At 49.6% G+C, this 25,343-nt stretch overlaps 1 protein-coding gene across 1 annotated transcript; it reads right to left on the bottom strand.

The window, feature by feature from the left end:
- Nucleotides 1–534: 534 nt before the first annotated feature.
- On the bottom strand, nucleotides 535–3,819 carry LOC146756863 (uncharacterized). Its single transcript, XM_085523827.1, has 3 exons — nucleotides 3,480–3,819; nucleotides 2,772–2,870; nucleotides 535–2,663 (listed from the first exon to the last, which is right to left on the bottom strand). Exons 1-3 carry the CDS (start codon nucleotides 3,817–3,819, stop codon nucleotides 871–873), a joined length of 2,232 nt encoding a protein of 743 aa, XP_085379953.1. The 3' UTR covers nucleotides 535–870.
- Nucleotides 3,820–25,343: the final 21,524 nt, after the last annotated feature.

Raw genomic sequence — 25,343 nt, 5'->3', positions numbered from 1 at the left:
AATCTTGAGAAGCAAGTCCTATGGTGACATGGCACCCAAGAAAGATATGAATCTGAAAATGAGACACAATTCAAACATTTCCTTATAAAAACAGTGGGTTTATCATATCCCCTACAGTGACCAGCTTCTGGTAAAATTGAACAATGGGTTGTTGAAAGCTATGTTGAAAGCAATAGATGGTGGAACACTGAAGCACTGGGAGAAGCATTGGGCAGAAGCCACTTGGTTGCTCAGTATGAGAAGATCTGTCAATCATGAGGGTCCTAGCCAATCCAGCCCCCTGCACAATGTAGAGAGAGATAAGATCCCTGTAGTACATGTAAAGAACATGTTGGGAAAAGCCGTTTGGGTCCTTCCAGCCTCTGGAAAGGGCAAACCACTTGGTGAAATATTTTTTGCCCAGGGACCTGGGAGCACTTGGTGGGTGATGCAGAAAGATGGGCATGTTCAATATGTACCACAAAGGAATTTGATGTTTGGGCAGTGCAGTCAGTAATTCTATGTATATATATGTAAATAGACCTGTGTGTGTCATACATTTTAATTTTTGTTTATTTATATGTATTTTAAGCATGATGTAGCGATGTAGAATAAGAGATGGAATGGCATGGTTTGGTAATATTTTTTCTATTGGTATTTCTCATCATATCATCATGTGGAGCAGAGAGAAGAACTACACATCCCAGAGGACCTCAGTTTCAATTAGACTGTATTATATTGTGTAATCTTGCATCCCAACATCAGAGTTAGTAAGGTAAGTCTTCCTCCTTAGATTGTTGCTGCTGCTCTGTTTGTTTCCCTGAGCCCAGCTCCCATCTCCCTACCCCCTTTCCCTTCCCATTTTTGGGGGGCAGGGAGACCAAAAGCCTGCTAACCCCCTGTCACGGACATAGTTTGATCTAGATAACACCGTGACACTCTCCTGTATGGATGCTTCAATTCAGAACTCCCTTCAAAGCTCTTCGCACACTCAGGACACATCCAGGGTCTCTCTTCCGTGTGGATGCACTGATGGCACTTCAAAGCACGCCTCGTGGCAAAGGTCTTCCCACACTCAGAGCACTTAAATGGTCTCACTCCTGTGTGGATGCGCTGGTGCACCTTCAATTCAGAGCTCCTTTTGAAGCTCTTCCCACACACAGGACACGTATAGGGTTTCTCTCCTGTATGGATGCGCTGGTGCAGCTTCAAATCATAGCTGATTTTGAAGCCCTTCCCACACTCAGTGCACGTATATGATCTCACTCCTGTGTGAATGCACTGGTGGTACTTCAAAACAAAACTGCTTTTGAAGCTCATCCCACACTCAGAGCACTTATATGGTCTCTCTCCTGTGTGGATGCGCTGGTGCCATTTCAATTCATAGCTGCTTTTGAAGTTCTTCCCACATTCATTGCACTTAAATGGTCTCTCTCCTGTGTGGATGCGCTGGTGGCGCATCAATTGAGAATGACATTTGAAGCTCTTCCCACACTCAGTGCACTTATATGGTCTCTCTCCTATGTGGACGCGATGGTGGCAAGTGAGGTCGGAACTGCTTTTGAAGCTATTCCCACACTCAGTGCACTTAAATGGTCTGTCTCCTGTGTGGACGCGACAATGGCGAGTGAGTTTGGAACTCTTTTTGAAGCTCTTCCCACACTCAGTGCACTTATATGGTCTCTCTCCTGTGTGGATGCGATGATGGTCGGAGAGGTCGGAACTCCTTTTGAAGCTCTTCCCACATTCAGTGCACTTAAATGGTTTCTCTCCTGTGTGGATGCGCTGGTGCGATTTCAATTCATATCTGCTTTTGAAGCTCTTCCCACACTCAGTGCACTTATATGGTCTCTCTCCTGTGTGGATGCGATGGTGGTCGGTGAGGTCGGAACTCCTTTTGAAGCTCTTCCCACATTCAGTACACTTAAATGGTCTCTCTCCTGTGTGGATGCGCTGGTGCGATTTCAATTCATAGCTGCTTTTGAAGCTCTTCCCACATTCAGTGCACTTAAATGGTCTCTCTCCTGTGTGGATGCGCTGGTGCGATTTCAATTCATAGCTGCTTTTGAAGCTCTTCCCACACTCAGTGCACTTATATGGTCGCTCTCCTGTGTGGACAAGTTGGTGCCTTTTGAGTTTATAACTATCTTTGAAGTTCTTCCCACACTCACCACACTTGTACAGTCTCTCTCTTCTGTGGATACACTGCTGGGAAGTGAGGTTCCCAGTGTCCGTGAAATTCTTTCCACAGTCAGAGCACTCAAAGGCTCTCTCTCCTGTGTACATGCACTGCTGGCCAGTGGGTTGGACTCTCCATTTCATGCTCTCTGCAGAATCACACAACTCGTAATGCCTCTTTGCTGAGTCCATGAACTGGCGGTTAGTGATGTTGGAATCTGTTTTAAAGCTTTTCTCACACTCAGTGCACGGATTCTGCTTTTTCATCCGGCACGCATCCTTGCTCCTGGTTTCCTCAGGCTGCTTTGGACCTATGGTGAAGTCCACTGGCTTCCTCAATGTCATTCCCAGATGCGTTCCCAGGGGCTTCTTGATGTGCTCACCCTGACCTTGCTGCAGGCCTTCCTGGACACCCCTTCTGATTTCTTCCACAGAGATGTGACCCCACTGTCTATCTGCTACACAACTTCTCTGCAGAACCTCCTTTGAATTTTTGATCCCACCAGCTGCCAGATGACAGAGAAAATGCAGCAATAGCACACGGTGCCCAAAATAAAACAAAGGCAGAGAAGGCTCTTAGAGCCCCAACATTCCCCTTCCCTCCACCATCTCACCTGGGATGAGGTCTCCTGGCATGGCCTCAGGGCTACGCATATCTGGGATCCAGGGGTCTTCCCCACTTTCAAGCAGGGAGATCACCACGGGCTTGGGGCCTGGAAATGGAGCTTCAGGGAGAGAAACAGGGAACAAGAGAGCATTTTCCTCATTCTGGCACAGTGCCTGTTCAACAGCTCACTCTGTCTCCCTCCCCAAGGAGAAACCACCATTTGGGCCTGAATGACACCACGCCTACAGCTTCCCTTGGAGCAAAGAATGCTTTGACGTCTCTGAACATCATGAAGGGATATTTTTTCATTCAAATTAACTTTACAACAGCTTATTTATTTTCTTACAATCTACCAGAGGTCAAGGCATCAAAATGTTGACGGCAATTGCATGGAAAATCCTCAATTCTATAGCAGTAACCAGGGAGTCATCTGTGAGTTGGAGCTGGTGGCACCATGCAACACACAACACAAGGGCTGGTTTTCTCCCTCCTGGCTGATACCTGCTTGCCAGCACTGACTCTGCAGCTTTGATCACAGTGCCGTGCATACTAATCCCTTCTGAAACTCATGCTTCTCAGTATCTCCTTTCTTGCTGGCACTGCTGTGTTAGTCAATATGTAGCTGCATGACAATTATTCAAGGCCCAGCCTGCAGAGGCTCATTCTGCACAGTCAAAGGTGCCCTAACGAGGAGGAAAGGCAGACAAGCTCTCACCCAGCGAGGCGACGCACTGGTACGTCTCCAGCATCACGTCCCGGTAGAGTGCTCGCTGTGCAGGGTCCAGCAGCGCCCACTCCTCCCTGCTGAAATACACGGCCACCTCCTCAAAGCTCACGGGCTCCTGCAAGCAAAGAAGCACCTTGCTGGGAACAGCCAAGGCCCAGACAAACAGCTCGCACAGGACAGAACCTCCCATCCCAGCCGCTTCTCTGTCCCCAGCACACACATGCTGCGTGAGGGCATCTCCCTCTTCCCCTGCATTCACATCCCTGGCCTTTTGGCCTCTCCTGCCTGCTTCCCCAACCCCTACCTCAGCTAGATGTGCTGCGGCCATTTGCTGCTCTCCTGCAGGCTGGGATGAGCACGGCTGGAAGGCAGAAGTTGAACTGGAGCCTGCAGGGAGAAGAGAAATGGCAGGGGAGCTGTGAGAGAATGCAGCAGTCCCAGTCCCAGCTCAGCCCTTCTGCAGGGCGCTGCCTGGCCTTGCAGAGGAAGACAATGAGCTGCAGCACAGGAAACAGTCTGGCTCAAAGAGATGAACCGTCACAAAGCTGTCTCAAACTGGGAGGCTGAAACAACTGGTAGCTGACACTTAGTTCAACAGCCGAGACTGAGCTGGGGACTAAAGAGAAAGCAAGGCAAGGAGGCAGCCATCTTACCCCAAATCAGGGAGCAGCCCAAGTGCCCCTCCAGCTCTGCTGCACAGCAGCAGGCTACACTGCAGGACCGCCCTCAAGCAGGGCTGTCTCTGCAGCTCACACCTGCACAGAGATACCTTGCAGCTTGACGTCAAGACTCCTTCTCAAAACAGACTTTCTGTAAGACACCTGTGGTTACTTTGGAGCTTTCTTGTGTTCTCTAAGGTTCAGCCTTAGAGGGACTGTGCAGGTTTGATTCCTTCCACACAAACCCTTGAGCACGCTTGGGACTAGGAGAGGATCTAGCCACATCCTTGTGAACAGCGATGCAAGAAACAGAGGCTCTGGTGGAATTTAGAACAAAGGGGGGCTAGAGGGAGATAGTTATATGTAGTTTGTAGGTGGGAAAAGGAATGATCTAGTTAGAATAACAAGGAATGGAGACAATGGCTCTGGGAGAGCAGGAAGGATGCAGATAAGAAGTGAGATCTCCCTGAGACACCTGGGGAGGAGAGGATTAGAAGTTTAAATATCAGAAGAGGAGTTGCATCTCCCTGATAAGATGGGCGATAACAAGAGGGGGGTCTGCATACTAAAGAACTATTGAATATGTATCAGAATTTCGAGAACTCATTGACTATGTATTAGATGTACCTATATCTATGTCACGATTTTACAAATCGGTGTGCAAGTTTGGTTGGAGCTATCCCCCTTGCACCCGGCACTGCACAACACTGGAATAAACATACCTGCTTTATAACCCATCTCTGGATTATAGAGTTTGATTCCGCAATCACTAGCACCTTACCTCTGTGGTCTAAAGACACGAGAAAGAAAGGGGAACTACTCTGAGCCTCGTGACTCGATGGGAGTGCCACCTGTAGGTGTGTGTGTATCCCTACCCTCTATGCACTAAATAACCAAGTGTATCCAGCCACCTCCGATCCTGTTTGTCACTACTAAATCACTACAGCATATCCCTATTATATCAACAAATATAAGCCTGTTTCTCCCTTAGGAGTGTATACTGTGTTTCGATCCACCTGTGACCAATGGGGAAAGTCTGTAGGATGGCAAGAAGGGAAACAAACTGACAACAAGAGATATTAAGTGCATCCCAAACTCTTCTGTGAATGACTGCTTATTGTCTCCCTTTGCTGCAGGAATGGGAAAAGGGAGTTTTATTGGAGGTCTGAGTGGTGAAGAAAGTTGAGGACATACAACAAGGACAGTCTGTGCCAACTGGGGATCTTTTGACTGACAGCAAGCACGCCTAAAGGGGATGGCTACCCAGGAAAGAGCTGCAGAAATACTGTTAGAATATGGTATGGCCATCCAACCATCCAGCAGGAGGTGCAGAAAAGCACCTGGTTCATGGAAGAACACTGTGAATGCAGCCCCCAACACACAAACACAGCAAGCCTCAGAGCAGATGGCAGCTGCCAGCAGAGCAGCCTGCTAGAGCACCGCTCAAAACAGAACAATTAAGGCAATAAACAACCACGTGGTTACAACAGCCTTGTTGAGCCCTTGTTAGAGCACTCCATGATACCTGCATTACATCAATGAATACATTCCTCCCTCTCTCTTCAGCTGAGCACGCAGACTGCGCTCACTGCCAGGGGACGCTCTCAGCAGCGCGTGCCCTTTGCAGAAGGGCTGTGCTTTACTGACCTGCTGCTGCTCGGCCGTGTTCTCAGCGCGTGCTCCAGTCAGCCCACAGGCTGCCAGCTTCTCATCGTCTGTTCCAGAGCCCAGTACCGGAGCTGCTGCAGATGCTGAACGTGCTCAGGGCCCGCAGCTGTGCGCTCAAGGCATCTGCAGCTGCCGGGACAGACTCAACAAAAGCCTTGCCAGGGCTTTGCACAACCCCAGCTGAGCCATCAGGCAAGCACTCAGCAAACAAAAGGTAACGCCATTTCAAGGGTCGTCAGAGGCACGTGTTGCCCGCAGGGTCCCCGAAGGGAAGCTGGGAACTGCCGGGGAGGAGGAGCAGGGGGAGTGGAAATTCCCTCTTGGGTGCTTCACATTAAGACACTCCAAAGGAGGCACCGGGGAGTTTAAAGCTTCCATCAATCCACTCGTGCACAGCTGCAGAGCGAGGCCGTCTCGTGTCTCCCATGACCCAGAGGAAGAACTGCAGTCCCAGCTGCGCTGTGTTACAGAGATCCAACCGGGCAGCAGAGCACGCTGACCTCCTCTGCTCCCTTCCTCACTGTCCCAGCTCCAAGCCCCTTCCCGTCCCCCTCGGAGCCCAGCCCGGGCTGCATAAACTGCTGCCCTGGTTGCAGCCCGTCTGGGCCAGCAAACCTGCTGCGCTGAGTGGGAGCTGGAGCCGGGACCAGGGTCCCGCCTGGGGTAGGGCAGTGCGGGTTCCGCCCCGTCCGGGGCCGCTCCCCGCTCCTCTCCCGGTGCTGCTGGCAGGGGGTAGGAAGCGTGCGCTCCTCTGCACGAGCCACGAAGGGCACCTACCTTGGGTGCGGAGCCAGGCTCCTCGGAGTCGCGTAGAGCAGAGGATGCCGAGTGCCCTGAGCCCGGAGCTGGCCGCAGGACGGCCTTGGTGCACCTCCTGCCACCGCGGTGCTGCCCGGATGGCTTCCAGACAGGCTCTCGCCTCTTCCGCACAGGCTCAGGAAGGCAGGAATTCCCACAGCGAGCACGCCCGGAGCTCGTTCTCATGGCACATCTGCCCTCGGGGGAGGGCGATGGGAGGGGTGTAGGGGAGAACGGTTTGAGGGAGGGAGGAATGGGGGCTGTGTTTTGTTACGCTAATGAAGCATCGCTTTCTGCCGGCTCTCTTTGCTTCCTTCGGTGGGGACATTCGCACACCCTTGTGGTCAGACATCCCTCCCTTGCTGTCCTGGCGTTCCTTTCACTCCTCTCCCCCACGAGTATGTCCCAGCATGAGGCAATCTCCGGTACAGCACCAGAGGACATTGTATGTTGAACAGAACTCTTGCAATGGAACCGAGCTGTGGGTTGCAGCTTTACCCAAAAGAATACGACTATCCCCAGATCCTTGTCTAAGGGTCCTAATAAGTCTTCTGTGAAGCAATACTATGGAGTTCTGTGTGGGTTTTTGGTCCGTATGGTTGTCTGCTATAGATTCCCGTGTCAAAACCAGGCAAAGTCTTGTGATTTAAATAAAGGGATAGCTTTATTCAATTAAGGAAGGTGGTAAAGTGAGCAAAACAGAGCTGGGTGCTGAGGAGAGTCTGTACTCCGCCAGTGTGGCAATTTGAACAAAGGTTCTGCATTTGTACAGTTGTTATCTCTTTTATATATTCCAGTCATTCCTGTGGCTGTGCAGATTATTGCTGCGGTCGTAGAGTGTTGTGGGGGTGAAAGTCAGCAATCTTTTCCTATATCTTTGGTTATTTTCTAGCAGCTTATGTGCCCTGGCAATGTGTAGTTTGCAGTGCTTGCTGCTTCTTAGTTTCCCTGCTTTACAACACGATTTACATTTTACAACACTGTTTACATTCCAGGACTCCTGAGAAAGCACCACTGAGTTTCATTTGACTAACAAACTTACCCTTACCTATCACAATCTCCCTTTTTCTATTTAATCCTGATTTTGTTCATTAAATCGTTTTACTGCTTCTTTAGCCCTTTGGAGGGTAGATTCATCATCTTCCTTGCTACTGATTCGTTCATATTCTTTTCTTACTAACATTAAACGGGCTGTTTCTAACCGACCCTTAACAATAGCAATAAGTGTATTGAACAGAAATTGTCCAAGAGTTAGTCTCAGGATTAATAAAATAAGAGGTACCGCTAAAGTGGACAGCAAGGTAGTCAGCCAGGGAGAACAGTTGAACATTGATTCATAACAGCTTTGTTGCATCTCTCTCCTTTCTCCCTTTTTCTAGTCCCTCTCGTATTTTGATGACTATTTCACTTACAACCCCAGTATGGTCAGCTTATACCCAGCACTCCTCTCAAAGTGCAGAACACAGCCCCCTACCCAACCTCCCCGCTGTAAAAAGATAAGGTCTAATGTATTGGGGGTGACCCTACGTACCCAGTGCAATACATTCCAAATTGCCACAGACACCAACTGACTGCCATACATTTTGTGGGAATCAGTTGTTGTTTCTGCATTTAGAACAAGATACGAGTATTTCGTTTCAAGCTCTCAGCATCTAAGTGAAGCAATTTGTAGTTATTAAAAATTAGGTAAAATCCATAAGTACAAAGACTGCAGCTCATTTCTGTCCAGCCATCTGAAATAGAACTACTGATTTTCGGTGCTGGACAAACAAGACCTGAGTAATAAACGATCCAAAGAGGAGAAGTTAAAATAATTAACCGAATAATTGTATAAACTAACACAATGTATATATATATATATATGTCGTGATATACCTATACAAAAGTATAATTGAGGGTATGTGGAACTGTAACTGAGGGTACAAATAGTGGAATAGTGTTCAAAGGAAAATGGGTTAAGGAGAAAGTGAGTTTATCTGTGCTGGTATGAGAGATTCTGTAGATATTCAAGACCCAACTGGGCGCCTACCTGTGCAACATGGTGTAGGGAACTTGCTTTGACAGGGGGTTTGGACTCGATGATCTCTAGAGGTCCCTTCCAACCCCTACAATTCTGTGATTCTGTGAGAGTAATCCCCCTTCATTGTTCCCTCCCCCAGCAGGAACTTTTAGAGTGAGAGAGAGCCAGGGAAAGAGACTGCTGCTGTAACAGCGAAGGGGGAGGTGGAGAGGACGGGGCAATGGAAGTGAGAATAGCCATCATGTGCAGAGATCTAGGAAACCTGAAATCCCAGTGTTAGCGCTTGACGCCTCTGGAGAGAAGGAGGCGGAAGTGAAATAGGATGTCAGTAGTTTATGTAATGATGAGAGTTTCGATAATGAGAAAGTTTGGGACAGACACAGGCTGAAGAAAGTACTGGCAAGGTATAACAGAGATGTCAGGACGGAAGAGTGGTGAATGATATGAAAACTAACCAAAACAAAACTGATTGACGTACAGATATAAAAGTAATTGGGAATAAGAACAGCTGTTGCTGTTGTGGTGCCAGAATAGGGCCGTAGGATCCAGAGATCCCCTCAGGGAGAGTTGGGGGGATGGGGTCTTGAAGATCCCAGGGAGGGCTCCTCCCCACTGGAAGGAAAGCAGTGTGCAAACTGCAATGGGAAATTGCATCTAGGGAAGCAGGATATAGAGGTTCATTTTCTGGTGGATATTGATGCTTCTTAGAAGCTATTGCCCAACAAGAAAAGGTTTCCTTTTTTGGATTAATTAAATATAAGCTAAGAAAACAAGTAGGAATACAGAAATTCTTGTACCTGCCAGGTTACTCTGGGAAGAAATTGAGTAAAACTGGAGCTAAGAGTGCGATGATATTGACTGATTAAAAACTGTAACTCTGGCTTTAACACAAACTGGGCAAAACATTGTGTCATGGTTTTGTAATGTTGCTGTCAATATTCCACATCATAACATTATGTGCAGTGTGGATCATTAGAAGCTTCATACTCCAGTTCCATGGAATAACAACGTTCCAAATACAAATCTCTCAGAAGAAAACTACAGGCTGGAGCTCTCTTTTTTGGGCTAGGGGCCCTATGGGGCAGCTGCCCCTGTCATTCCCAAAGGTAAATCTAGGTAACCTGTGACAGATTTTGGTGGAGATGGCGGGCATAAGCTGCTGCTTTTTAGCTTTTAGAACAAATCTCTCTTTGCTCTCAGAGAGCTTTGTTAGGGGAGTGATATCTTTTTGTAGCTGCTCACTGTGAGTGTGACCTTGAAAGTCCAGGCAAACTGTCAACATTCAGGAGTAGCTGTAAACTCTGAGCATTGCTGTCTTGCTTTTGTAAAGAAAACAAAGGGATTTCTTTCTCTCCCAGAGCACAGCTAGATAGCTCTGACTTTTACAGCGCCTGCCAGCTACTGCCAGCTATGAGTCTGCTCTTTATTTTAGGAGCACTGCATAGGGGATTCAAAGCCATCATGTTCTTTGGAACTTATTGGCCCCTTCTTAATTTATTGATTTCTTGTTATAGAATATATGCATTATACAACCAAGTAAGGGCATTGATGGCGACACCTGCCTGGTACTTCTATGCATTGTGGTATGATGTGAATTTTGACACTTGCATCCCAGATGAAATAGTTAATTTTACAATGACTAATTTCACAATTGCTAATTTCACAGCAGCTAATTTTACAAACACCACGATGTTCAATCTGGTTTCCAGGCTGCCTTATCAGTTTGCCGCACAGTTTTTGAAAACCGAGTTAGTGTTCATACTCGTGTTCATACTCATGTTCACGTCATGCGTCATGTTCACGTTCTATGCGGAAGTCCCCTCCAAAACCAGAAAATGCTGACTGGCAAGGAATATGGAAAGGTTTAGGAAAAATCTTAGAAGTGTGGGGATCCGCAGTGTCATGGGATTTCACTCTTGAACACCTGAGGGACCCTGAGTAATTGAGTATTTGAGTCAGAGATATAAGGAGGTAAACCATACTTGGGGTTTGGTTTATGCTTACTGTACTCTGTATAATACTACCCAAGAGAGAGAGAGTTTCCTATCTGAGGTTCAAACCTCAAAAGAAAATCCCCAAGTTAATACTGATCAGTCACAGGAGTCACCAGTAATAATATCAGTTGCCCATGTGGAAGGAAGAAATGGAAACGGGTGTCCTTCTGTCTAGGACGAGAAGAAGGAGAAGCAGAGGAGGAGGCAGCAGAAGATCCAGGTAGGGGGTCTGGATTGGCACTGAGAAATGCAAAAAAACAAAACAAAACAAAACAAAACAAAAAAAAACTAAGAGGCACGAAGAAGAGAGTGATGAGGAGGAAATCTCTATTACCATTCATCAATCTCTGAAGATGGATGAATTCCAAGGCTCAAGAAAGGAGTTTACATGGCATCAAAATGAAGGTCTCTTGCCTGCTTGATTTGCTGCTGGGACAATGGGGCCAACAGCCTGTCTCTAGCTGGTAATGAATCTCACCAACTAGGAAGCATTGCCAGAGACCCAGCTATCGACAGAGAGATTACCAGATGTTTGGATGGAGCTGGCACCCTCTGGACTGTTAACAGCCGTGAGGGAAATGTAACCCTTCAAGAATGCTTTGAAGCCTCAGACTATTAAGTGGGATACCATTGAAAAAGGTATCCAGTACCTGAGGGAAATGACCGTGGTGGAAATGTTGTATGACCCTGATCCACAAGACCGTGATCCTGAGAGAGTGAGGACCAAGCCTAGCATGTGGCAGAAACTCACAAGTACAGCACCAGAAAGATATGCACACACACTGGCAGCAACATTTGGAAGATCTGAGGAACAAGAGAGAAGACCCCGAGTTTTTGAACTGATTATGACACTTCAAAACTATGAAGAGCAGCTCCCCCCAGTACACACCGCAGTTTCTGCCATCTCACGAGTACAAGACTGATAGATGAAATGCACAAGAAACTATTTCCATCGACTAATTGTGATGGTCGAGTAGTAGTATCAGAAACGACTGATGAAGGTCAGTCTCCATACGGGTCACCAGGTCTAGTGAAGGACCTGATCAAAATATTCCAATCCTACTCCTCACCTGTATCATCAAAAGTTTCAGCTATTAGACACACGTGCTTTCCAGCTCAAGCAAGGAACAACAGTAAGATTGCACAGCGTGTTTCCATGTGGTGCTACCTACGGGACCACAGAGAAGACACGAGGAAGTGGCACGACCTACCTACTCCTGTACTACGAGCACGGGTGAGAGAACTACAAAACAGACCAACCACCAGTGGAGTTGCTCCAGTCATCACAGGTAACCAATAGAGGGGCCCTGCCCTCAGTCTTGGCGGGGAGAGGGATAATAAGAGTTTATTGGACTGTGTGGATTAAATGGTCTGGCACAACAGAACCACAGAACCACTGCTGGATACCAGTGCAAAGTGCACTCTAATGCCCTCGAATCACAAAGGGACAGAATCAATCCATATTTCTGAAGTGACTGGGGGCTCTCAAGAATTGACTCTGTTGGAGGCCGAAATAAGCCTCACTGGTAAAGACTGGCAAAAACATCCTATTGTGACTGGCCCAGTGGCTTCGTGTGTACTTGATATTGATTACCTCAGAAGGATCCGAAGAGGTATTGATGGGCCTTTGGAATAGCTGCTGTAGATATGGACATTAAGCAGCTGTCTGTTTTGCCTGGCCTGTCAGAGGACCCGTCTGTTGTGGGGCTGCTACGAGTAAAAGAGCAGCAGGTACTGATTGCTACAAAGACAGTGCACAGACAGCAGTACTGCACCAACTGGGATTCCTTGATCCCCGTTCATGATTTGATTTGCCAGCTGGACAATCAGGGAGTGATCAGCAAAACGCGGTCACCTTTTAACTGCCCATATGGCCAGTGTGTAAAGCCAGTGGAGAATGGAGGCTGAGGGTAGACTACCGTGGCCTGAATGAGGTCACACCCGCACTGAGTGCTGCTGTGCGGTACATGTTGGAACTCCAGTACGAGCTGGAGTCAAAAGCAGCCAAATGGTATGCCACCACTGACACTGCTAACGCCTTCTTCTCCATTCTTTTGGCCGCAGAATGTAGGCCACAGTTTGCCTTCACCTGGAGGGGCATTCAGTATACTTGGAACCGTTTGCCCCAGGGGTGGAAACACAGCCCAACCATTTGCCATGGGTTGGTCCAATCTGTATTGGAACAGGGTGGTGCTCCTAAGCACCTGCAGTACATTGATGACATTATTGTGAGGGGCGATACAGCAGAGGAAGTTTTCACAAAAGGAGAGCAAATAATTCAAATTCTTCTACAAGCTGGCTTTGCTATTATGCGAAGCAAAGTAAAAGGGCCTGCCCAGGAAATTCAGTTCCTAGGGATAAAGTGGCAGGACGGATGTTGTCACATCCCAACAGATGTGATCGACAAAATGACTGCCATGTCTCTACCAACTAGCAAGAAAGAGACAGTCTTTCCTGGGTGTAGTGAGGCTTTTGGAGGATGTACGTTCCAAACTACAGCCTCATTGTAAGTACCCTTTAGCAGGTGACCTAGAAGAAGAATGATTGTGCATGGGGCCCTGAACAGCAGAAGGCTTTTGAGCAGATTAAACAAGAGATAGCCTGTGCCGTGGCCCTGGGCCAGTATGGATGGGACAGGATGTAAAGAACATCCTCTACATTGCTGGTGCTGGAGAGAAAGGCCCCACTTGGAGTTTGTGGCAAAGAGCCTCAGGAGAGACCCGAGGCCGACCCCTGGGATTCTGGAGTCGATCATATAAGGGGTCTGAAGAGTGCTACACTCCAACTGAGAAGGAGATCTTAGCCGCGTATGAGGGGGTTCGGGCTGCTTCCGAAGTAGTCGGGACTGAAACACAGCTCCTTTTGGCACCTCGACTGTCAGTGCTGAACTGGATGTTCTAAGGACAGGTTCCCTCCACCCATCATGCTACCGATGTCACCTGGAGCAAGTGGATTACGCTGATTACACAGCGAGCGCGAATGGGAAACCTCAATCGTCTAGGAATCCTAGAGGTAATCATGGACTGGCCTGAAGATAAAAAGTTTGGAACATCACCAGCAGAAGAGGTATCACGTGCTAAAGAGGCCCCACCATACAACGAATTACCAGAAAATGAAAAGAAATATGCCCTATTCACTGATGGATCATGTTGCATTGTAGAGAAGCATCGCAAATGGAAAGCTGCTGTGTGGAGCCCCACACGACAGGTTGCAGAGGCCACTGAAGGTAAGGGAGAATCAAGTCAGTTTGCAGAGGTAAAAGCTGTCCAGCTGGCCTTAGATGTTGCTGAACGGGAGAGGTGGCCAATGCTGTATCTTTATGCTGACTCATGGATGGTGGCAAATGCCTTATGGGGGTGGTTACAGCAGTGGGAACAAAATAACTGGCAACGGAGGGGTAAATCTGTTTGGGCCGCTGAACTATGGAAGGACATTGCTGCCCGAACAAAGAATATGGTTGTAAAGGTGCGTTACGTGGATGCACATGTGCCCAAAAGTCAGGCTACTGAAGAACAACAAAACAACTATCAGGTAGATAAAGCTGCCAAAATTGAGGTGGCTCAAATCGACTTGGATTGGCAGAATAAGGGCGAATTATTTCTAGCTCGATGGGCTCATGAGACCTCAGGCCATCAAGGAAGAGACGCAAGATATAAGTGGGCCAGAGACCGAGGGGTGGACTTAACCATGGACGCTATTGCGCAGATTATTCATGATTGTGAAACATGTGCCATAATTAAACAAGCCAAAAGGATGAAACCTCTCTGGGAGGAAGGGCGATGGCAAAAGTATAAATATGGGGAGGCGTGGCAGGTTGATTATATCACCTTGCCACGATCTCGCAGTGGTGTTATGTACTCACTATGGTAGAGGCAACCACTGGGTGGCTTGAAACATACGCAGTACCCCATGCTACTGCTCGAAACACCATATTAGGTCTTGAGAAACAAGTCCTATGGCGACATGGCACCCCAGAAAGAATTGAGTCTGATAATGGGACACATTTCAAAAATTCTCTTATAAATACTTGGGCCAAGGATCATGGCATTGCGTGAATTTATCATATTCCCTACCATGCACCAGCTTCTGGTAAAATTGAACGATATAATGGGTTGTGGAAAACTATGTTGAAAGCAATGGGTGGTGGAACATTTAAGCACTGGGAGAAGAATCTGGCAGAAGCCACTTGGTTGGTCAATACTAGAGGATCTGTCAATCGTGATGGTCCTAGTCAATCTAGCCCCCTACACACTGTAGAAGGAGATAAGGTCCCTGTTATACATGTAAAGAACATGTTGGGAAAAGCTGTTTGGGTCCTTCCAGCTTCTGGAAAGGGCAAACCTATCCGTGGAACTGTCTTTGCCCAGGAACCTGGGTGCACTTGGTGGGTAATGCAGAAGGATGGGGATGTTCAGTGTGTACCACAAGGGAATTTGATGCTGGGGGAGTGCAGTCAATAATTTTATAATTATATTATAATTTTATTTTATCTATCTATATATATATGTTTGCATGTGTAGTGTTATTATAGTTGTACATTTAGTTATGTTACATGCAATTCTACTATTTAGCTATCATAATTTTACATACGTGTATATATATGTATATATATTAACCATGATGTAATAATGTAGAATAAGGGGTGGAATGTCATGGTTTTGTAATTTTGTAATTTTGCTATCAGTATTCCACATCATAACATCATGTAAAGTATGGATACTTCTATTGAATGTGCAGTCCACAGAAGAAGACTACATATCCCAGAGAACAACAGGGGTAACAATAAGTCACGGGACCAGGACGCTGCATAATCTCGTTTCCAGGCTGGAGTGCCCTCCTTCTTCTCTCCAACTTCTCGGAGAGTGGGAAGCGTTCCAGCCGTGTCGCCTAGAGTTCACAGTAGGCCTCTCGGTTTTCGGGGACTCTCTCTCTCTGTTTCGTTTGATTTGTTAGCCTCAATTATATTATATTGTGTTATCTTGTATTTCGATATCATATTTAGTAAAATAAGTTTTTCCTCCTTAGATTGCCGCTGTTTTATCCCACTCCTTTTTCCCCTCTTTTCCGGGCCCCGGGGGGGGGGGGGGGGCACGGGGTGGCTTCCCCTGTCACGGGCATAGATAAATCTAAGTAACCCGTAACAGGGGCCTGTATGGGGTCTATGGGACCTATATGGGGTTGTGGGGCCTGTGTGGGGTCTATGGAGCCCATATGGGGTTGTGGGGAATCTATGGGCTCTATGAGGCTCATATGTGGTTGTGGGGCCTGTAAGGGGTCTATGCGTCCCATATGGAATTTTGGGGCCCATATGGGGTTGTGGGGCCTGCATGAGGTCTATGGGGCCTGTATGGGGTTGTGTGACCTGTATGGTGTCTCTGGGGCCTATATGGGGTATATGGGGCTTGTATGTGGTATATGGGGCCTGTATGGGGTTGTAGGGACTGTATGGATCTATGGTGCCCATATGGGGTTTTGGAGCGTGTATGGAGTCCATGGGGCCCATATGGGGTAGTGGGGCCTGTGTGGGATCTATGGGGCCAGTATGGGGTTGTGGGGCCTGTATGGGTTCTATGGGTCCCATATAGGGTTGTGGGGCATGTATGGAGTCGTGGGGCCTGTATGGGGTTGTGGGGCCTGTATGGGGTCTTTGTGTTTCATATGGGGTCTATGTGTCCCATATGGGGCCTGTGTGGGGCCCATATGGGGTTGTGAGGCATGTATGGAGTCTATGGGGCCCATATGGGGTCTATGTGTCCTGTATGAGGTCTATGGGGCCTATATGGTTTTGAGGGACCTGTATGGTTTTGTGGGACCTGTATGGGGTCTATAAGGACCTTATGGGGTTGTGGGGTCAGTATGGGGTCTATAGGGCCCATATGGGGTTTTGGGGCCTGTATGGTGTCTATGGGGCCCATAAGGGGTCTATGGGTCCCATATGGGGTCTATGGGGCCTATAATGATTTGTGGAGCCTGTATGGGATCTATGGGGCCTGTATGGGTTTTTGGAGCCTTTATGGCATTGTAGGTCCTATGGGGTTGTGGGGCCTGTATTGGGTTTTTGGGGCTGTATGGGGTTTTTGGGTTTGTATGCAGTCTATGGGGCCAATGTTGGTTGTGGGGCCTGTATGAGGTTTATGAGGCCCTTATGGTGTCTATGGGTCTCATATGGGTTTGTGAGGCCTATATGGGGATGTGGGGCCTGTATGGGGTCTATGGGGACCATATGGGGTTGTGAGGCCTGTATGGGTTCCATGGTGCCCATATGGGGTTGTGGGGTCTGAATGAGGTCTATGGGGCCAGTATGGGGCTTTGGGGCCTGTATGGGGTCTATGGGGCCCATATGTGGTTGTGGGGTTTGTATGGGTTTGCGGGGCCATTTTGGTGTTGTGGGGCCTGTATGGTGTTGTGGGCCCTGTATGGGGTTATGGGGCCCTGTTATAGTTTTGTAATTTGGTTGGTGTTGGTATTCCACATCAGAACACCATGCCTAAAAATGGGAGGAAAGGGGACAAGTTTTTTTTTTCTGTGGACTGCCTTAAATGTTCCTGTGGGGAGGGGCACCGGAGGGGAAGTGGGGCAGGGGACGGGGTTCCTGGCCTGGCTCCCTGCGGGGAGACAACGCGGGCGGAGCTTCTTACCTTCCACAGCTCCCTCGGTGAGATTGGGGACTTGGTATTCTCTTTGTTGAAACTCTCTTGTTGTTGTTTAGCGTTATTAGGTTATTAAACTGCCGTTCATTCTCAGATCACCTTTTTCCTCCTTCATTTTTTGTTAGACCCAATCGCAATCTCCCTTCCCTTCCCCTCTCCCGAAACGCACGTGGCTGGACCGTGCTGTGCCGTACCGTGCAGCGCCGCTAGAGAAAGGGGGGCACTTTTGTTCCTGCTCCCCCGGGTTTTTGCCCACTGTCCCGGAGTGAGCTCTAGAGAGAACTCCATGACAGGCCCATATGGGGTTGTGGGACCTGTATGGGCTCTATGGGGCCCATAAGGGGTTGTGGGGCCTGTATGGGGTCTATGGGGCCTGCACGGGGTTGTCGGGCATGTATGGGGTTGTGGGGCCTGTATGGGGTCTATGGGGCCTGCATGGGGTTGTCGGGCATGTATGGGGTTGTGGGGCCTGTATGGGGTCTATGGGGCCTGTATGTAGTTGTGGGACCTGTATGGGTTTGTGGGGCATGTATATGGTTGTAGGACCTGTATGGGGTCTATGGGGCTTATATGGGGCTTTGGGGCCTGTATGGTGTCTATGGGGCTTATATGGGGTTGTGGGGCCTCTGTGGGGTCTGTTGGGCCCATATGGGGTTGTATCAATTTTATGGGGTCTATGGGGCCCATATGGGGTTGTGGGGCCTATATGGGGTCTATGGTGCCCATATTGGCTTGTGGGGCCTGTATGGGGTCTATGGGGCTTATATGGGGTTGTGGGGCCTCTGTGGGGTCTGATGGGCCCATATGGGGTTGTAGCAATTTTATGGGGTCTATGGGGCCCATATGGAGTTGTGGAGCCTATATGGGGTCTATGGTGCCCATATTGGCTTGTTGGGCCTGTATGGGGTCTATGGGACCCATGTGGGTTTGGGGTCCTGTATCGGGTCTATGGGGCCCATATGGGTTCTATGGGTTAATATGGGTCTATGGGGTCTATATGGTTTTGTGGGGCCTTTATGGGGCCTATGGGTCCCATATGGGGTCTGTCGGTCCCATATGGGATTGTGGGGCCTGTATGGGGTTGTGGGACCTGTATGGCATCCATGGGGCTTGTATGGCATCCATGGGGCTTGTATGGTTTCTGTGGGGTTTGTATGGTGTCTGTGGGGCTTGTATGGGCTTGTGGGACCAGTACGGAGTCTATGGGGACTGTATGGGGTTGTGGGACCCACATGGTGTTGTGGGGCCTATATGTGGCTGTGGGACCTGTATGGTGTTGTGGGGAATATACGTGGTTGTGGGACCTATATGGGGTGTATGAAACCCATATGGGGTTGTGGGGCGTATCTGGGGTTGTCGGGCCTGTATGGGGTCTATGGGGCCAGTATGGGGTTGTGGGGCCTGTATGGGGTCTATGGGGCCAGTATGGGGTTGTGGGGCCTGTATGGGGTCTATGGGTCCCATATGGGGTAGTGGAACCTGTATGGGGTCTATGGGGCCTAATGGGGTTGTGGGGCCCATATGTGGTTTTGGGGCCTATATGGGGTTGTAGGGACTGTATGGGTCTATGGTGCCCATATGGGGTTTTGAAGCCTGTATGGGGTCCATGGGGCACATATGGGGTTGTGGGGCCTGTATGGGGTGTATGGGGCCAGTATGGGGTTGTGGGGCCTGTATGGGTTCTATGGGTCCCATATGGGGTAGTGAGGCTTGTATGGGGTCTATGGGGCCCATATGGGTTTGTGGGGCCTGTATCTGCTCTATGGCCCATATGAGGTCACCCCAACTATCTTTTTAACTTGCAGTTTTCGTCCTGATAGCTACTTCCTTGCTGAGTTCCCAAAACCATGGCCAACTTCTCCCCACCATCACACATCCCATTGCTCTCGTCGTCCTTGCAGATGGCACAGCAGCTTGGTCAGCTGCACAGTGTCTACGTGACCCTTCTCAGCTAGCCAGTTGTCAATAAATCTGTCCACACACAAGGTGTGTTTGTTGGCTGCCAGGTTCCTCCTCGCCCTGTCTGCCTCAGCCTGGACTTACTCTGAGTCTTCCTCTGCACACACAGCAGGAAGCTCACCCTGTCTTTCCCTGCTGAGCTGAGTTTGGGATGGAGGGCGAGGGAAAGGAGAGGGCTGTGCAGCCCCAAAGCTGTCCCCACTGCCCTGGCTTGTGCCTCTCAACAGCAGGAGGGGGCTCCTGAGCTCTGTTCCCACACAGGACCACCTCCAGCTCTTCCTCCAGCCAGCCTGTAATGCATCCACCCTTTCTACCTCCTCCACTCGCAAGGGGTCTGGATTCCCACCTTCGGCTCCTTCATCATCCATCATCTCCAAGGAGATCAGGACAGAGGACAGGACCGTGACCCTGTGCTGGCCTGTGTTTCACCTGGCCAGCAACCTCACAGCTGTGCACCACCTCAAGTCCCTAATGGCAGGGAGTCCCTGCCAGGTAGGAGGGGGGATTCAAGCTCTGCTGGCTTTGTGGACGGGGCAAAGAGGGCCACCACATCCCTTCTCAGAAGCAGGCCTACCCCTCGCAGGAGCCCATCCAAACGCAGGGCCGTTCTGGATGATGTCCCTTAGAACCAGTTCTAGGTGGAACAGCAACCATATCATCAACACCATCCCTGGTATTTTCTCAGCCCACAGGAAGGTGGAGCCCCTGAAGTGCAGCCAGGTGGCCGCAGCCGCCTCTGTGAGCAAGCGGAGAGTGCAGGCTTGTATCCAAAGCACTGTATGGTTGCTCTCCATCTGCCTGCAGAATGGGGAGAACGTGGCCGTGGTGCTCAAGGATGTCGGAGTGCTCTTCACTGATGGGCTGACCTTCGAAATAAAGTTCTATTATATCTTCATTGAGAAGCTGCCAGGGAAAAAGAACTTCAGGAAACCCATTTTTTTTTGCTTCAGAGACCAGCTTCAAGCAGGTAAAACTGCACTGGAGAAGGAAACTGAAGTGAAGAAAAGTGAAGAAAAAGGACCAGAAAAGCTCTTTTTTTAGAGTTTTTTGGAGCTAGCACCAGTGCTGTGCTTGGGCTAGCAGCTGGCAGCTTGTGGGAGGGCTCCTGACTCACCAGGGGCGGAGCTGACACTGCCTGCTCTTTATCACTGGTAATTGACCTTGACCCATTTGCTGTGTGGATAAAGAGAGGCCAGGGAGGGCGGGAACTAGTTCACAAAACAACACAGAAGGTGTGAACAGCTGTTCTGAGCACCTAGTTTGGAGGTAGTCAGTGTTTGAGGGCTGCTTGCACTGCCCACTCAATAAGGCAGCAGTGGGAGTGGAGGCTGCGTCTTGTGTAAGCACGAGTTAGTGCTCTTGTCTTTTTCTCAGTTAACTTGCTCTTCTGTTGACAGGACCTGACGCTAACGCTTCAAACATGGTCCTCACCAGGAAGCGGGCTTCCCGTGCAAAGCCTGTGGCAACCCAGACAGAGGGTCTGCTCCAAGATGTGGCAGTTCAGGTCTCTGGCTGCCAGGAGTGCCTCAACCTACTGCTGCCAGGAGAGGATGGGAAGGATGCAACTTGTGTGCGGTGTGAGCAGCTAGATGAGCTGCTCAGCCTTGTGGTGGAGCTTAGGGAGGAGGTAGTTAGACTGCAAACAATCAGAGAATCTGAACAGGAGAGGCTAAGGTCCATTAAGGACTGTGAAATTGAAATTGATGGGTGGTGCCATGCCCTATCGGGCCTGGGATCCAGGCACACAGCTGAAGCTCCCCAAGGAGCATGTTGCCCCAGGTCGCCTTACAAACAGGCAATAGAAAGGAGTGTGCAGATGGACTGTGCTCCTGCTGCACTGAGCCGTCAGTCCTCCCTTACCCCTACCAATACAAATGTAGAGGTAGGGGGTGTGGGACTGTCGACAGAGCCTCTATCCTGCAGTTGCCAATCAGACCAAAGTAGCCTGAGAGAAAAGGATGGGTGGAAACAGGTACTGGTGGCTCGGCGAAGTGGGTGCCCCCCCCCGCAACCATGCTCGGCTCCCCAGGTGCCTCTGCAAAATAGATTTGTGGCCCTGGAAACTGAGGGAGAGGTGAATACAGATGTGGAATCAGCCCCACCTGTGAGGGTGCCTCGGGGGAAACAGACACACCTGCACCTCAAAACTTCTTCCACACAGAAGGATAGAAGGGTAGTCGTCATAGGTGACTCCCTTCTGCAAGGAATGGAAGGCCCTATATGCCGGCCTGACCCTACCCGCAGGGAGGTGTGCTCCCTCCCCGGGGCACGGGTCAGGGACATTGCTGGGAGACTTCCCAGTCTGATCTGCCCTTCTGATTACTATCCCCTGCTGGTAGTTCAGGCTGGCAGTGAAGAAGTTAGTAAAAAAAGCCTGAAAGCTCTCAAAGATGATTTCAGGGGACTGGGGCGGGTAATTGAAGGAACAGGTGTGCAAGTGGTTATTGCATCTGTACCTTCAGTGGCAGGGAGGGATACTGAGTTGGGCCTGAAAACCCACCTCTTAAACAAATGGTTAAAGAGTTGGTGCAGACATAGGAGTCTTGGTTTTTTTGATCATGGGGCAATTTATTCGGCACCTGGCATGACAGCGGCAGATGGAAGCGGCCTGTCTCAAAGGGGTAAGAGGGTTCTAGCCAAGGAACTGTCAGGACTTATTGACAGGTGTTTAAACTAGGTAGGATGGGGGAAGGGGACAAAACGAGGGCCGCTGGGTCTGAGGCGGCAGTTCAAGACACAAAGCAGAGCTCGCTAGGTGCAGACAATGGAGTTAAAAGGCATGGAGAGGGGTGGGGAGATGCTGCCTCTCTCAAGTGCCTGTATACCAACGTGCGAAGCATGGGGAATAAACAGGAAGAATTGGAGCTCTGTGTGCGGTCAAGTGGCCATGATCTCATTGCGATCACGGAGACGTGGTGGGACAGCTCGCATGACTGGAATGTTGTCATGGAAGGCTATGTGCTTTTTAGGAAAGATCGGCTGGCAAGGCGGGGTGGTGGAGTTGCTCTTTATGTGAGAGAGCAGCTAGAATGTATTGAACTCCACCTGGGCGAGAGTAATGTAGAAGTTGAGAGCTTGTGGGTGAGAATCAAGGGCCAGGCTGGCAAAGGGGACACTGTTGTGGGTGTGTACTACAGGCCTCCTGATCAGGAGGAGGAGGTTGATGAGGCCTTCCATAAGCAACTGGAAATAGCGGCACGCTCCCAAGCACTGGTACTTATGGGGGATTTCAATTATCCAGATATTTGCTGGACGACCAACACGGCCAGGCATGCGCGGTACAGACAATTCTTGCAGTGCATTGAAGATAACTTCCTGATGCAGGTGGTAGAGGAACCGACACGGGGTGGGGCATTGCTGGACCTTATTCTCACCAATAAGGAAGGACTTGTTAAGGAAGTAAAAGTTGGGGGCAGCTTGGGAAGTAGTGACCATGAGATGGTGGAGTTCGAGATCCTGAGTGGAGGAAGCAAAGCAAAAAGTAGGATTGCTACCCTGGACTTTAGGAGAGCCAACTTTGATCTCCTTCAGGACCTACTTGGGGCTATCCCGTGGGCCAGGGTGCTAGAAGGCAAGGGGGCCTGTGAGAGCTGGTTAGCGTTTAAATGGCTCTTCTTCCAAGCTCAGGATCAGTGCGTCCCTGTGACTAAGAAATCGGGAAACGGTGCAAGGAGACCTGCGTGGATGAGTAAGGAGCTCATGTGCAAGCTCCACGGAAAGAAGAAAGTACATGATATGTGGAAAAAGGGTCTGACCACTTGGGAACAATACAAGAATGTAGTCAGGGACTGCAGAGATGCAACCAGGAAGGCCAAAGCCCACCTGGAGTTGAATCTAGCTAAGGAGATAAAGAATAATAAAAAAGGCTTTTTAAAATACGTTAACAGCAAAAGCAAGGCTAGGGAGAATGTGGGCCCCATACTAGGTGAGGGGGCGCTCTGGTAACAGGGGATGCTGAGAAGGCGGAAATACTGAATGCCTTCTTTGCTTCTGTCTTTAGTGAAAGGGCTCTCCCTCAGGAATCCCAGACCCTGGAGGTTGATGAGAGAGTCTGGGGAATGGGAGATTTCCCTTTAGTCAGGGAAGAGGTGGTCCGTGAGTGCCTAGGAAACATTAATGTCCATAAATCCATGGGACCTGATGGGGTGCATCCACAGGTGCTGAGAGAGCTGGCAGAAGTCATTGCTGAGCCGCTCTCTGTAACCTTTCAGAGGTCTTGGAGAACTGGGGAGGTGCCTGAAGACTGGAGGACGGCCAATGTCACTCCAGTCTTCAAAAAGGGCAAGAAGGAAGACCCGGGTAACTATAGGCCAGTCAGCCTCACCTCTGTCCCAGGGAAGGTGATGGAACAGCTTGTGCTGGATGCCATCTCCAGACAACTGGGAGATAAGGAGGTTATCAAGAGAACTCAGCGTGGGTTCACCAAGGGGAGGTGGTGCTCGACCAACCTGGTGGCCTTTTATGAAGATGTCACTAGCTGGGTGGACAGGGGGAGGGCGGTAGATGTAGTCTACCTTGATTTCAGTAAGGCTTTTGATACTGTCCCCCATGACATTTTTATAACAAAGCTGAGGAAGTATGGGATAGATGAGTGGACAGTGAAGTGGGTCGAGAATTGGCTGACTGGCAGAGTGCAGAGGGTTGTCATTGGCGGTGCGGTGTCCGGCTGGAGGCCTGTAACCTGCGGCGTCCCCCAAGGGTCTATACTGGGTCAGGTCTTGTTCAACATCTTCATCAACGACCTTGATGAGGGGATAGTGAACACCATCAGCAAGTTTGCTGATGACACAAAGTTGGGAGGATTGGCTGATATACCTGAAGGCCGTGCTGCCATTCAGTGAGACCTGGACAGGCTGGAGAGCTGGGCAGTAAGAAACTGGATGAGGTTTAACAAAAGCAAGTGTAGAGTCTTGCACCTGGGTAGAAATAATTGCATGCACCAGTACAGGCTGGGGGAAGACCTGCTGGAGAGGAGCTCTGCAGAGAGGGACCTGGGCGTCCTGGTGGACGACAGATTGACCATGAGCCAGCAGTGTGACCTTGTAGCCCAAAAAACCAATGGCATACTGGGGTGTATTAAAAAGAGCATGTCCAGCAGGTCGGAGGAGGTGATCCTCCCCCTCTACTCTGCCCTGGTGAGGCCTCATCTGGAATAATGTGTCCAGTTCTGGGCACCCCAGTACAAAAAAGACAGGGATCTCTTGGAAAGAGTCCAGCGGAGGGCCACTAAGATGGTGAAGGGCCTGGAGCATCTCCCCTATGAGGACAGACTAAGTGATCTGGGTCTGTTTAGCCTTGCAAAAAGAAGGCTGAGGGGGGACTTGATCCAGGTTTATAAATACCTGAGGTGTGGGAGCCATAGTGGTGAGTCTGGTCTCTTTTCAGTAGTGCGTGGGGATAGGACTAGGGGTAATGGGATGAAAGTACAACATAGGAAGTTCCGCACGAATGTGTGCAAGAACTTCTTTACGGTGAGGGTGACGGAGCACTGGAACAGGCTGCCCAGGGAGGTGGTGGAGTCTCCTTCTCTGGAGATATTTAAGACCTGCCTGGACGCCTACCTGTGTGACGTGGTGTAGGGAGCCTGCTTTGGCAGGGGGGTTGGACTCGATGATCTCTAGAGGTCCCTTCCAACCCCTACAATTCTCTGATTCTGTGATTCTGAGATTCTTTCGGGTCACCTAATAGAGGGGGCTCACAATGAGGCTATAATTCGGGATGTGCACCCTCCAGAAGCCCACTACACCCAGGAAAGACTGTGTCTCTTTTTTGTCAGTGGGTGCAGACATAGCAGTAATTTTGTTGATCACGTCTGTTGGGATGTGACGACGCCCATCTTGCCATTTCACCCCTAGAAACTGGATTTCTTGGGCAGAGCCTTTCACTTTGTCTCGCTTAATAGCGAAACCAGCAGACAGGAGGATTTGGATTACCCGTTCTCCTTTTTTAAAAACTTCCATTGCTGTATTACCCCACACAACGATAACATCAATGTACTGCAGGTGCTCTGGAGCACCGCCCTTTTCCAACGTGGCTTGGATCAGCCCATTGCAAATGGTCGGGCTGTGTTTCCACCCCTGGGGCAAACGGTTCCAAGTGACCTG

This window comes from Coturnix japonica, chromosome 25 (genome assembly GCF_054131305.1).
Source record: "Coturnix japonica strain WE chromosome 25, WE-NBRP24, whole genome shotgun sequence".
Taxonomy (NCBI): Eukaryota; Metazoa; Chordata; class Aves; order Galliformes; family Phasianidae; genus Coturnix; species Coturnix japonica.
This window is presented reverse-complemented; position numbering and strand designations above follow the sequence as displayed.

Excerpts from the sequence above, each read along its gene's own strand:
- LOC146756863 (XM_085523827.1), bottom strand. The coding sequence starts at position 3,819 with ATGGCCGCAGCACATCTAGCTGAGGTAGGGGTTGGGGAAGCAGGCAGG. Across the intron at positions 2,871-3,479 it reads CCAGTGCGTCGCCTCGCTGG|GCCCCAAGCCCGTGGTGATC; the intron begins GTGAGAGCTTGT and ends CTCCATTTCCAG. Across the intron at positions 2,664-2,771 it reads GCCAGGAGACCTCATCCCAG|CTGGTGGGATCAAAAATTCA; the intron begins GTGAGATGGTGG and ends GTCATCTGGCAG.